The following is a 15379-nucleotide window of genomic DNA, read 5'->3' on the forward strand; positions in this document are numbered from 1 at the left end:
TTCATCCATTTCTCCAGGTTGAAAGACAAAAAAGTTCTCTTGCTTTGCAGCAGAGCATTCTTTCATTTGTTGTACAAGAAAGTGTAAAAGTTTTTATCTGATTTTTGAAAAAACTCTATTCTGTGCCTTTTGCCCTTAGTGTATCCTTGTACAAAGTGATATGATACAAACTAGGAAGAAAAAAATGATATAGGGTTTAAATTCTATTCATCTGATAAGACAAGAAAGGAAACCTACTGGTCTTTTTCTTAAAGAACAGAATATTTTTAGGGGACCTTTTTTGTTTTGTTTTGTTTTCTTCAGTGTATGGAATCCTGGAGCTTTTGCCTTCTGTTAAGCCCTTGATTCTACTTCTCTGCCACAGAGCGATTATTTAATGAACGTTGCTGAAGCCATGAATGAAAGATGGGTGAATGGCTTCTGTTGGACATATTTTCACATCTTTTTCTTTTAGTAGGTCAGTCATGACCATTTTAGAATTCATTGATGTTTACTTTACTGTTAACCATTACTTATCTTTCACAGTCTCACAAGCAAGGTTTACCAAGTTTGACAAATATTTTTGCTAGAGATTAATTATCTTTCACTATCAAAAGTAGTTCTTTTTTTTTATAAATCTTTTTTTTTAAAGAGAGAGAGAGAGAGAGAGAGAGAGAGAGAGAGAGAGAGAGAGAGAGAGAATTTTATTTATTTATTTATTTTTAGGCGGACACAACATCTTTGTTGGTATGTGGTGCTGAGGATCGAACCCGGGCCGCACGCATGCCAGGCGAGCGCGCTACCACTTGAGCCACATCTCCAGCCCCTCAAAAGTAGTTATTTATCTTTTGGTGCCAGGATTATTTCATTTAACATTATGAACTCCAAATCATGAATGGTAGGAATGTTTTATTTTTCCACGGTATACATGGCACACATTTTCTCTGCCCATTTTCCCATTGATGGACGCTTAGGTTGTTTTCTAGTGTGGTATGTTAATTAACTTGATTTAGTCATTCCACAATTTATACATATATTCAAACACTGTATTATACACTATGAATATACACATTTTTTGTCAATTAAAATGATTTAATTTTTACAAAGTACTTAAAAGTGTTCATCCTCCTGCAAAAGATACCTGTTTATAACCTTTACTTTCAAATGGCCTTTCTCTTTGAAAGTCCATGTCTAATTCTAGTCCCAGACTTTGCCCTTCATAAGTGCCCTTCATTTTCTTCTCATGGGATTTAATGATATGACCCTGGATATACCCATGGCGGTTAGGGTTTTGCTATTTCCTGGCCTAGGCTGTTCTTTGATCTCTCAACCCTTTGATTTCTTCAAAACTTCCAGATCTGAGATCCCTAGGCTGGATGCAGTTAGGGTACCTCCTACTGGGTTGCATCCTGAGACAGGGCTCTGATCCTGAATCCTGAAAGGAAAGAAAACATCACCACAGGGCATACTAAGGTTCTATCCTTTATTTAAAAATATAATAATAATATTGTTGAATCTCTACTGGTTGACTTTTATTATTTGTGACTTTGTTTGTGAGTCATTCTACTTTTTACTGAGCTTTGGAAGTGCTTTTCTCCCAAGCAGATAGGAATTATGAAAGGATTATCTGAGTTGTTACTCACTCAGTCCCTTACTCACTTAAGTCCAGTTAAGTCTAGCAATTCGATCAAGGCTCTTCGTCCTTGTATTGGAGATAAATGTGCTGGCAAATGGTGGGTCGACCATGAATTAACTGCTGAATGAGTGAGTGAGTGAATGGATGGGTGGTGGGGTACCTTCCTTTCCCCTCTTCTTCTCCTCTATGCTAAATCTACCCTCTACTTGTTAGTTTCTACCTGCTAGTTTAGACTTTAGCTTTTTCCTCAGAGTACACATTCCGGGGTAACTTGATAGTACCTTGTTTATAGCGGTGTCCCCATGATTGGGCTTCAGAGTTTACAAAACAGAATGTTTCATAGTGCATTGGAATAGAGAGAGTAGAAAGGGCTTTGAAAAATCAAGAGAAGAAGGAAAATATAAAGAAATGAATAACTAATAATCAGAGTTTGAAAAGTCAAAATCATAATATCACCTCATTCTTTTGTAGAACTCTAGATGGAGTAAAATAATCTATTTTGCCAAGATTAGTACTTAGGAGATAATTTTTGTTGTTGTTGTTGTTGTTATTATTTTATGATGATGCCATCTCATCATCTATGAGGAGAAAATATCCAATATGAGCAGCTTATGATTCAGGTATTCTGGAAAACAATATATAACTATGGAGTAGTCCTTTTTATTACTTGTAAGAAAGATGTAAACTGAGGTTTCTTTTGCATCTTTTACCTATCAATCTCTAAAAGGCCAGATTGTCTGTGAAGTCTTATATTTGAACAATTGGAAAGATACATAATTAGAACACAGAGTCAATATTGACAATGAGTTTCACATTTATCTAGAATATTTTATACAACATTTTGATTTTGGACTATTATTTTATACAAAAATATTATAATTATACACTTCAATATAATAAGGCCTTGGCTTCCATTTTAATTTACCTATTTATCACCAATTTTATGGCATCACCTGGCTAATGGTAACTCTTACTCAAATCAGGATTAGAATCAGATGAATTGCTTGCCTCTTTTGTCTGTTCTGCAAGTTTGATTATAGTTGTCAGTTCTGCTCTACCACAATTTAAATAATGTATACAGGGAATTATTTTTCTGATTTTCTCAATGTTAGGAGTTTCTATCATCAAAGAAATATAATCTTATTATAAAATATTCAAGGTTTTTCAGGCATATTTGAATAAAATGTAGAAGCTCCCTACCACTTTGAGTCCTCATTTCTTCCCCATGTGCAGAATCTTGCTCCTACAGAAAATAGTTGGATGTATAAGATATTTATATATATAAATATTTTTCTATACTTGTAGCAGGTTTTTAAATATGTTTGTTCAGTTATTAGGGAGCAATTAAAACAGGTCTATCATTAGTTCAATATTTTAATTAAGATAAAATTATATATTATTCTGCAGATTGTTTTTTTTTCCAATCCCCCACCCCAAATATTGGAGAACTTTTTCTTGGTTTTATTAAATAAGCATGAAAATGAATGTACCATGTCCATTTTAATGGTATGGTTATTTAATTACTTATTTTTACTTATTTTTCCATGTCTTTGTGATGAACAACATTGGATTTGTGACTGATTTTTCCTATTCCAAACAAGTTTAGAATGAAAAAAAATTTATTTATGCTCTGTTTCTACTTTTCACATTATTATTATTGAGGAGTATCCCACCATAGAATTATCAGATAATGTACTTATTGATTTTAATAGGTTGGACCAAACTGCTGAAGGAACTTTGGTCTTCATATAGACTGCAGGTGAATCATTACCCAGTGGGCTGCTCTGGCCCTGTGGAGGGAAATAGCCCCTTCCCTGTGGAGGTAGTTACCATGGAGATATTCAGAACTCTGTAGAGTCAGAACACAGCCAAATAGGTGGTGGTGGTGGGTGGGGGCGGGGAGATGTTTCTAACAACCTTGCTCTGAAAACTTGCTGGACTCCTTGGTCAAGTGTGGCTCCAGGGAACAGCTCTAAAGGGACAGTTCACTGCAGAGGCTATTGCTGAATCTGTTCCTCCTTGGTACCTTCTCTCTGCCTTTTTCATTTCTACCTAGTGCTGCTTTCATAACCTGTGGTAATGCAGTTAGCTAATGACAAATAAATCCCATTGTCTCTGCATGTTCTTTTTAAAAATATAAAATCTTCATCATGTGCAAGAAAAAACTATTTTCTTTTCTGAAAATATCATGAGCTAATACATATATTGCATTTATACAAACACAATCTTAACATCCCCCCATTTTTATTTTCTTTCTCTTTTTCTTGGTAGCCTGTCACTTTCTTGATACAAAATTATAATTAAATCTGTAAGTTGTACTTGGACAACCAAATTCCAGATTTGGTGCTTATTAATTGTAGAACCTAAATGATTTAGCCTTTCTTAGCTTCAGGTTCTTATTTTATTAAAAAAGAAAAAAATAGAGAGGCGGGGCATAACTATCCTCTAGAGAGTCTTGGCTGAATTAGTAATAGTTTGTGTATCTAGCAGACATGGCATGCAGTCAGTTCTGAAAAAAATGTATGTCATCACATTTGTTATTATTTTCTTGATTTTCACAGTATTATAAATAAGCTATAAGAGGAACTATTGAGTTCTAGATTTTAAATTACTCTCTAAAACATGTATATATACATGCATGCAATAAGAAATAACATAAAGGAAGCAATAGCATACCTTCACAAACTTCATTCACTCATCAAGTTTGGGGTAAAGAAATAATACCGAGGAACTTTCTTGGCAAAATGGGAATTCTTTCTGAAAGTTTCTTGGTAAAAATCAGCATGTAATAGATGGGTCTGCCTTGCGTGGAAATAAGCCAAAAGATTGCTTGTAAATGTGTAACTGAAGAGTTTGTGGACTCGAAGAATTCTTGCCAAGGTGACCCAGGTGTAATCTCAGGGAGTGCAGGGCTGGAAAATGATTGCAAATTAGTAAACTGAAACCTAATCAATTGACTTGTATCTCATGTGGAGAAAGCCTGTGTGAACAGAATGGGGATGGTCAGCCCAAAACACACCAAGGACAGCTCAAGGACTCGGGACCTGGTGTTGTACTTTCAGCACTGTCTAAACAAGGCAGAGACTAAATGTAAATATACCCAGGGGACAGTGAAGGCACAGAATAACATGGTACTTATTGGTGTACAAATCTGGGCTCACTCCAAATGGCTACTCCATTTGCAAATGATGCAAGTTGAATTTTGTCATCACTCTGAATCTCAGTTTTCTCTCCTGTACAACAAGATAATTATTATAAAATTCATCACAGGATTTTTCCTCATGATTAAGTGAGATCATGGATAAAACTTTATATCCAATGGCCAGGGAAATGGAGTGGCAACCCTCACACTTAATTCAGAGATATGAGGTCTACAACTAAACCCCCAAGCCATCTTTATGTTCCAAGAATAGCAGTGCTAAACTTTATCTAGTAATGACTCCAACTTTTAGATGATTTTCTTCAGAAAGAACTCCTCTCTAAAAAAGGCAAAATGATCTCAAATGGTATCTTATTGTTCACTTTGCTAAATATTTTAAAGTTCAGGACTGGGAGTAGCTCAGTGGTAGAGCGCTTGCTTATTATGCGTGAGGCCCTGGGTTCAATATGGCACCACCAAAAAAAAAAAAATTGTGTGTGTGTCTGTGTGTGTGTGTGTACCAAGCATGAAGGCAATAATGTAAAATAATACAACAAGGTGAAGGGGAGAGAGGCTGATATGTTGCATGATCATTAGCAATTTAAAGGGAGACATTTCATTGGTTAAAAAGAGGAAAGGATAATTATTTAGGTTGAGGAGGAAGAGAGATTAGGGATAAAAAGAGATAAAGGGGGCTGGGATTGTGGCTTAGTGGTAGAGCACTCACAAAGCAATGTGCGAGGCACTGTGTTCGATCCTCAGCACCACATAAAAAAATAAATAAATAAAATAAGTCTATTGTGTCCAACTACAACTAAAAGAAAAATCTTCAAAAAAAAAATAGGGGGCTGGGTTGTGACTCAGAGGTCGAACTCTTGCCTGGCATATGCGGGGTTCTGGGTTCGATCCTCAGCACCACATAAAAATAAAATAAAGATATTGTGTTCAACTACAACTAAAACAAAATATTTTTTAAAAATGAGAGCGATAAAGGAGAGAATGCAGATACTTATATAAAAAATGGTTGGGCCCTGAAGAGAAAAGGAGAAAGAGAAGTAACTGGATTGAGAGGTAGATTTAAGGAAGCCAAAGCATATGAACAGAAAGAGATGGGTAAAAGGGAGAAATTGAAGGTGGGAAATATAAGGATAGAGATCTATTAAAGGAGAAATTGAACTGAGAAAACAGGAGAAGATGGGACTCAAAATGCAGGATTATCCAGGGTTGAACCCCTAAAACCATAAGAAAGCCAAGGAAGCAAGTCACTATGGGAACAGATGCTCTAATAATTTAGGTATCCTTGCATATAGTTGAGCTTACTTTATATATAATATCAACCCATTTCCAATGGGAAAAATAATTATATGCACTCCACCAGGTGACCAGCACGCTGGTTTCATTAAAGAGGTTCATGGCATAGAAGTTAACTAGTGAGATCAAAATGAAACACACAGACTCAATTACCTTTTTCTGTGACCAGGTCCGAGACGGCTCTCACCTCTCTGGCTCTCACCTCGAACCATCCGGTGGGGCAGCAAAGCTTACTCAGGGCCAGCAGGAGAGAGAGAGAGAGCACGCCAGGGAGTGGGCTTTTATTGGGGAACAAGAAATTCAGGGGGAAATTCCATTCAATGAAGGTCGAGGGGGGGTAGCATTCCAAAGTCAGGGTAAGTGATTGGCCTCAGGGTCAGTGGTCAGTCACACCCCCACACGGACAGGCTCTCGCACCTGGAGAAGGTGGGGATAGCTCCGACACAGTTTGGCCAGAACGCCTCACACCCAATCCGGGAGGTGCCCAATCACGTGAGAGAATGGCTTCCCACAATACACACAAGTCAATTTGTTAACAAACATCAGACATCATTGTATATAATAATATATATATATATAAAAATTAAATATATAAGAAGGAATTTAGGGCAGAGAAGGAAGACAGGATGCAGAACATTTGGGAACATTTTTGAGGAGGAACTGAATTTGAGTATGGCAAAATTTTTAGAGTTGAAGAAAAGAATTGATTTATTCCAGGGAATGAGAGGGATGGGTATGGAGTCATTTGCATCTAAGTGATGTTGAATCACAAGTGTGTGTGCTCCACAATCCAATGGTTTTGACTTTTAATCTGCTTGCTTCCTGACTAGGACTGATGAGTCTAGAAAGGCCTATATTTATGGCACTACTGGTTGTTCCTTTCAAATCTGTGAATCCAGAGTATGTTCAGCAAATGATGCCTCCACGATTTTTCATCAGTGACACTATTTTTAAATCAGTTACATACCTGTAAAGTCTTGAGGGCCATTTTTATTTCTTCACAGGAAAGTGATATTGAGTAAACATTGACTGTGATTTCTTAGGCCAAGACCTGACTTTGTTTTCTTACATCTAATTGTGAAGAGCCCTAGGCTTTCAGGTTTCTAGAGTATTTATAGAAAATAAAACAGTTTCAGAAATTTTTAAATGTGTATGCAAGTAATATTTTGTTTATGTTTATTGTGCTCAGGACTGAAAAAAGAATAGTCCAGGAGGCACAGTGGGATGGGTGTTATCCATGTGTAGACATTGTCAATGATTGCATTTGTTTTTGTTAGCAGACAAGTGACCCTTCAGCTCATTTTGAGATTCTTATCAACTAATTCCCTGGGTCGTTTTCCTGGAAAGTCTGAAGAAGGAAGTCAAAATGCAACTAATGCCTTCTAAACAAAGCTATGCTAGAGTTATTGGCAAACATCAATATAGAACTTCAGATTTGCAGAGTTGCTTGTGATCCTACTGGTCATTCCCACTTTGCAACCACAGGGAACAGCATCATGCATCCCACTCTCAGGAAGGTTATGTAGAATCTATTGATATTAATCCACTCGAGTTCACACAAGGACTTCAAAAGTTGCTGAGGTCTTGAGTTCATCCTATAATTTTCTAAGTCTGCCTGCCATATGCATAATGTTTTATTTGTTACTTTAGAGTGATTGAAATAGGAAAGGACATAAAAAGGGGAAAAAACATTATCCCTCTTAATGGATTCAGTCGCTCAAATGACTGTACTAAAAGAAGGTTCCAGAGCAACAGTTAACCAAAATTGGTTGATGGAAATAACATTTAGCATGTGGCATTTCACCACACTTTGCTCCAAGGTTACACTAGTAAATTAGCAGCTCCCACCTCAGCTCTGCTTTTCTAAATTTAGTGAAATCTCCAGATTCAGATAACTAAGCTAAGGAGCAACCACATTGACTGATTTTGTGCCTCAGCCCAGCTCTTGAGTGAGAATTTGAGTTTTCTTTTGATCCACATGCTCTTATGAGTTGGACCCTTTAGCTAGCCTGCCCATTCCTTCTAACAATGAGGTTCCCTTCATTTAGCATTTTTATTTCAAATATCACTGATAATTTCCTTAACTATTTATCAAGTCTCTCTGCTTCTCAGCATGTTAGCTGTTTTATAAATTATTGACTTTGATTTTACAGCAAAATTTCCATTAATAGTATTGTAGCCATTCAGAAGGTAAGGCAACAGGTCCAGAGTGGTCTCATTGGTCATACAACTAGTGTACCAAGCCACCTAGTTCCAGCTCCTGCTAATTTGTTTCTAATGAAAATGCTTTCCCACTATGACAGTCACCTCAAAACTGCAGTTATGTAACAAAGATCTCATAGATCATTTCAGAGGAAGTCAGTATTTACAAAATGTTAGCTTTAATGTGAAAAAAAAATTCTACACCTTCAGTCTCCCTACCTATCAAGTGGTATCACCATAATTTGTATCATTTTATTATTCAATCTACCACCACCACCACGACCACTATCAATATCACCCCAAACATTCTATCCATAGTTTCAAAATGGTGAAGTTATACTTGATACTCATAAATTAAATTTGATCTAATTATATTTTCAATGCATCTCTAAGGGCATGAATAAATTTGTAAGTTCCCCTTGATAGTTTACTTCCCTATAGGCTGAACACAACCCTTACACGTAGTTTATTGGCCCACTCAGAGTTGGTTCCCACCATATTTTTATTTTTATTTTTTTTTAAGAATTTTAAGCACTTTGCCAAGATTTGCAATGGAAACATCGCTATTAAGATTCCAGGCTAGGCCATTGGTATTGCATTCTTGATCTGCATTATTACTTGTTGCTAATGGAACTTGCTGCCCCACTTTAAGAGAGACATCTAGTTTCTACCAGGCACTCTTCTCACCCACTCTATGACAATGAAGCTGTGTATCAGGTTCCATTTATTACTAACATAAAACTGGCTTCACTTCTTTTTATTACCTGCCTGGCCCTTCTAGGCATTTGAGTTTGTATCTGTTTCTGCTACTTTAAACAACTTTTGGAAAGCAACTTACTTTTTCTTTCAGTTTAAGTTTTTAGAACAACAACAACAACAAATAGTGCGCTTGGTAATGTGTCTTGCATCATCAAACTAAATGTGATTTTTTTCTTTTTTTTTTTTTTTTTTGGAAGAGATTTTCATTCTTATAGGTCTATTTGTGTAGGCCAGCACTTTGACACAAGAACATCAAATTGATGCAGACAAGATGCCATAGTGTGTAAAGGAGGCAGAAGTTAGCATTGATGGACAGACTTCAGATTTGACCATTTTTACCTTGAAAAGAAAAATGGAGAGAAATAAAATACTATATAAAATCACCAAGTTTCTTCAGGAAAGAATCTGGGCTTGATACTCATTCTACTTTGTCTATTTGAAATTTGTTTTAAAATCTGTTTGAAAATATATTGGAATGTAAAAGACAAGTTTATTCTGTGTCTACATAACTTTCATAGATGTGCTTTCAAACTGAAAATAAAGCCTAATTCTAAATCATTTTAATGATCTAAATTAAATTCTAAACCTAAAATTAGATCATTTTAATGTCCTCCATATATGGTACTCAAATTATAGGTATTCTATACTGTGTTTCTTAGAATTTTTGGTTAATAGTACTGGAGGGAAAAGTATGCAAGTGAATATTTGATTTATTTATAACCAAGATAAATTAATATGTGTTTTCTCAAAATCTTGTGAGTTTGACACTGAATCTTAAAATTTAATTTTCCACATGTACTATGTAGCAAGATATCTCCAATACAGAGTCACAGCTAGATACATTTTAAAAAAAATTGACTTGCCTGAGACCACACAGTGGTTCAGGGACAAATGAGAGAACTAAAGTAAGTGTCACCACTTAGATTTTGGAATATTTAACATAGAGCAAGCACTATGCTCAGTAACTATATAATCTCACTTAATCATTTAAATGCAGTTATTGTAGATGTATCTCCATTTAGAAATGGAGTAGAGTGAGGATTTCAGAAAGGAATTTATTTGCTCAAACTGACACAGCTAGGAACTGAGACCTGGAATTCCAGAGCAAATGTGTGTACTTATAAAGCTTTGTCCTTAAAGACATGTGACAGATGCTGGGACACTTCAAGAATGCGACTTGGTTCCTGTCCCTTCTGCAATGTGAAGTTAGGAACATTAGAAACTGTGATGGCCTCAGTTTCTCCATTTGTAAATGGAGTTAATGGCATTCACTGAACAGGCATTTCTGTGGTAAAAATATACCCATCCCTAGTCAATTTCTGGCTCGCAATATTTATACTTTCAATGCCAGTTTTTTTTTTTTTACTTCTGATTTTTACCTAGAAAGTGTGTTGGGGGGAACAATGGTTTTTCCCTATTTTTTTAAATAAACTCTCTTATCAAAAGGTAACTAGTCAATTTCTTACTTGCATAATTAACACCAGCAAAGTCAGAGTCATTAACTTTTAAGATCTTTAAAAGAAAGAACAAAATGAAAAGCAACCAGTAACTATAAAGATTTATATTTACATGAATTAAAAAGTGATAAGAAACATCTAAAGCTGATTAAAACCTGTTGACAGGTGACTGAAACAAGTCCTTGGAGTGATTTTGAGAGGGATTTCTGATGTCTATTTTTAGTTAGTTGCTAAGATAGCTGATTTTTTTATGAGGAAGTGAGGCGACGTTTAATATCACATTAGCACTGTTTTGGGCAGGTAGGGTGCTCTTAGCCACAAGGAGCAGCAGAAATCTTTGTAAACTATCAGTGTTTCTGCAACCACATTTAGGGAAGATGTAAAATCTATTGGTGTTTGGAAGCCGGCCATGGGTTTTGTAATTGGCATTCCAGCCTTCCATATACACTCCTGAGATGAAAGACCATCTGCTATACTCCTGTACCCGTGCCTCCTGCAATCAAATCAGGTTACTTTTGAAAAGAGGGGTCTTGACATAGAGTCCTGAGATTATTCACATTTTGTCTTCTTTTTTTTTAATTTATATTTTGCAGGACAAATGATACTGGCTTTCTTTCCTTCAAAGACCACTTGCCTGTCACTCAGATAGTTATCACTGATACCAACAGATCAAACTCAGAAGCTGCTTGGAGAATTGGTCCCTTGCGTTGCTATGGCGACCGTGAGTACTAAATCGAAAGAAGCTTTCTCTCTGCATTACATGAGCACAAGATGTTTTAACTCGCTTATCCCTTTTCCCTGCAGTCTCCCCTAGTCCTGAAAATTATCCACATGCCCAGTGTTTTCCATCCTGCATAGAAAACAATGAACCATGCTTAAGGATGTTCTCATTTGCAGGACACTTCTGGAATGCTGTTTCATTTTATACTGAAGCCTCTTATCTCCACTTTCCTACCTTCCATGCGGAATTCAGTGCTGATATTTCCTTCTTTTTTAAAACCACCGCTTTATCTGGAGTTTTCCTTGAAAACCTTGGCATTAAAGACTTCATCCGACTTGAAATAAGCTGTAAGTGCCCTCATCTACGAATTTACTATCATTGATCTTCAGGATAAGTGTTAGCCTTGACTTTGACACCAACCACAGCATGTGTTTTATCATCAAGTTAATCTTTCTGGACCAGGGTAAAATTAGCAGTGATAATTTCCACTTCCTCTGAATTCTTTATGATCTAACTATGTCCTATCAGCATTTATGAGTCATTCTGTCATCAAAATATATACATTTCAGAAATTCTTGATGATACCTATTGTGGGTTCCATTATCTGAGCCATGGGTATTTTTTTTTACCCATGACTTTGAGATTTTATACCAAAGGACTATACCTTTTATGGAAAGTAGAGATCATTATCATAATTATACATTTTGTTGACATTTGCGATAAACTCTTTGTTGCACTGGTGCTTCAAAAGTGATTTGCTGACTTCTCTCCTCTCACTAAGATAGTGTTACTAGCCAATCAGAATTCTCAGTTTCCCTATCTTTTCCTCATGAACAGTGGTATATCTACAGAATGAGATGCTAGGATGTCCATCTTCCTATAGAGAGCCCATCCCCCATATACAGATTTTATTTGGCAATAATCATACATGATTTGAAAATTAATAGAAATACAAATAGTAAAAGTTTCTACTATTGAGCAGTTTATATATAATGATACTACTAAAATATATTTCAGTACTAAAAATGAAATACAATGGCAAATAATTTATTTCTATAAAGATGGGAAGTTCCAATCTTTTGATCTGTACCAGTAATGAAGACATTAACATTTCTGTTTCTAAATCTTTCTTTCTACATATTTGTTGATGACTTCATCAAAATTTATTTTCTATACATGTTTGTGTTAAAAAGAGAGTGTTAGTCATATTTGTCCATCTGTGTTCTATGTTGAACAAAGAATATTTCTTTATTAATTTTAAATTAGATTGGTTTTCCACATAAAGCCACATATGTGCAAATGTTTGCTAAAGATTAATAAAAGTTCTATTTTACAATAAATTCCAGAAATTATGGTACTGTATCTGTATTTTTTTAGGATCAGCTCTACCAAATTCCAAATAGCTCTGAAACCAAATATCAATAATATCAAATAATAATTCCACCAAAATGCTTTTACCAGAAAATTAATAATACATTTTTCTTTTTTTTAAATGAAAATAAAATTTCCAATGCTTTATAATTTCTTGAGTTCTTTTGGGGTACAACCCTTGTGGTACTGAACATTTTGCATTTAATAGTAGATTCAAGCTAAACAATGATGGCACAGAAAGTGTATAGATAAAACGGCAGAAGTTGAGTTCTTACTCTTGAAAATAAACATGTGTGTGAGTCTGCATGTTCAGAAGCCAGCAGTGTTTAAATACACTTTAAATAGTTGTCTGTATTGGCTTTGCCCCAGACTATAACATTTATTAAGTGGAAAGTAATAAAATATAGTAATAAAATGAAGTTGATATATACATTATTAAAATTTTACAGTGACTTTAGCATCTGTTGAAAGGTAGATGAGCAAAAGACTATTTTGGTAGAGGAATGTTTTATCATTGACATTGCTTAGAATTACTGCTCAATAATGAAAATAAACCTAGGCATGGTAGTGCATGCCTGTAATCCCAGTGGCTTGGGAGACTGAGCCAGGAGGATCTCGAGTTCAAAGCCAGACTCAGCAACTTAATGAGGTTCTAAGTAACTCAGTGAGACCCTGTGTCTAAATAAAAAACAAAAAAGGGCTGAGGATGTGGCTCAGTGGTTAAGCGCCCCTAGATTCACTCCCCAGTACCAATAAACAAAACAAAACAAAAAACCAGAAAGAATCAGATACATTTTAATTGCTTATGCCATTCCTTTACGTTTTCTGCACATAACGCACATTTTATTGCTTACAAACAGGGTGTGTAATACACCCCTGCCTTGCCCCTGTTATGCACAGGAGAGTGATGACTTGGGCCTGTCATTGAGTGCCCCATCCCTCTGTGTATAGTTTGAGTGAAGCAATTGACCATATCACAACAATGATGTGACTGCATGAAATATCTTCAAAAAACAAAGCAATACCTCAGAAACAGACACTGGGGATTTGAGAGATCTGGAAAAGGAGACAGAAGCATTGCCTGGTAGAGATGGCAGAGATATTTGTATAAATCTCCAGCAAATCAAGGAACAGCTAAGTGTTTTCTTTGCAGCCACAGGACAATACATACAACGCAAGAGAGCCTCTTAATTGGGAGTTTCACCTTTTCCTCTAAGGATTTAGTCTACTAATGGGAGGAAGCTTTTGTGGCTATGGTGTAAAATGAAATTCCTCATACTAACTTGGCCATGCTCTGAAAATATTGCATAACATGGAAGCAATAAGCTCACTGTAAATGTAATAAAAATCAGGCCCCACGGCCTTTTGATTCATTAAAGCCACAGCAAAGTCATGGTATACTATTGGAGGATAATGAGTTATAATTTAGCATTAATTATATATCAATGACTAATTTGTACTTTGTGGTGCTGTTTTGTGCCCTTTGAATTGTACAAAGATGTTCTTAATACAAAAATTTACCAAAAAAAAAACAATTTATGTAATTATTTGGTGCATATTTTATCACGAGATTGGTGAATATAGATTTCTAAAACAAGATTTAATATAAAAAAATTAAAGTGCAAGGTTTCATGTTTCCAAAATGTGTTATTATCTTTATCATTATTATTGTTTATAAGAGAAAATGCTCAAATTGTGAGGGCATCTTGCATTTTTTATTTGCAGCTTCACTCACATTATGGATTTTAGGAAGATGGGATTTTTTTTTTACCCTAAAGAGTTCATAGCAAGGAACCCATACACTCTAGCTGCTTGGAAAGGAAAAGTCTTTTTACTAGATGCAGAGGCTCCAAATAGATTCCGCTTCCATCCCCAAGGAGTATTCCTTTATAACTATCTGAATAGCAGCTTCCAAGGTTGATATATCCAAATTGATAGACAGGAAACAGCAGGTTTCCGTCAAATTTCCAATCCATTTCCTCTAAGTTACTTCCAACTAAGGCATTTGAGTTCTGTCACCTTGGGATTAGCCTGTAGTCTGTGAAAAGGAAGATACTTCACTATGTTCTCAAGTTTTATAGAATGTGTTTCAAACAGGATTGTGGGAAAAATTGCCATTTGACAATTATCTCACAATGGTGTGCATATAGAACTAGGTATTTGGATTAGATGAGAAGGAGCATAGGAAATCACTTTTAAGAGCAGGTATAATGTAATAAAAAGAACTTGAATTATAGAGCCCAATATAGATTCAGATTTCTGCCTGTCCAAGTCAATTCATGAACCACTTTGGACATTTCTTCACTTGTTCAGTATTTATTAATGTACCATGGCATTGGCAACACTCAGATACCAACTGGATGTGTTTGGCCACAATTAACAGAAAATTCATTCTGAACTGACAGACACAAGGATGGGAATTCAACCCTGGTTCTGGGGCACATGGCTTAGCACAGAGGCCATGGGTCTGGCTTCATTTGTTTGAATTCAGCAACTGAACAAAAGTCGTCAGTGGATGATTTGTATCTTCTCTGTGCTCTAAATTCTTAATATTTCCTTCAGGCTAGATGTCCTTTACAGCAGAGTTACATTGCAAAAGACTGGAGTCATTTCTTTTCCAGCTAATCAAATATTTAGGTAGTATACAACTCACCTGATAACCTGGACACCAAAGACTGTGGCCAGACAAGAAAATATGGTAGATTGTTTATGCTAAAATCCCTCCCATCTGAGGCAAAGCTAGCCTGATACCAAAGTGCAAGAGAAGGTAGTCTCCCAAAGCAATCTCTGGCACTACTGTAGAG

General features: G+C 35.8%; 1 protein-coding gene across 2 annotated transcripts in view; it reads left to right on the forward strand.

Moving 5' to 3' along the window:
* Positions 1-15379, forward strand: part of CNTNAP5 (contactin associated protein family member 5) — a gene marked incomplete at both ends in the record, with an annotated part of 785818 nt that overhangs the window by 632151 nt on the left and 138288 nt on the right. For both annotated transcript variants that reach the window (XM_081262143.1, XM_081262144.1), the window contains 2 exons: positions 11077-11204; positions 11381-11551. In XM_081262143.1, coding sequence (XP_081118269.1) covers positions 11077-11204; positions 11381-11551 — 299 coding nt within the window. The remainder of the gene's footprint in view (positions 1-11076; positions 11205-11380; positions 11552-15379) is intronic.

Source organism: Spermophilus citellus (assembly GCF_964194105.1).
Source record: "Spermophilus citellus genome assembly, chromosome: 11".
Classification (NCBI taxonomy): domain Eukaryota; kingdom Metazoa; phylum Chordata; class Mammalia; order Rodentia; family Sciuridae; genus Spermophilus; species Spermophilus citellus.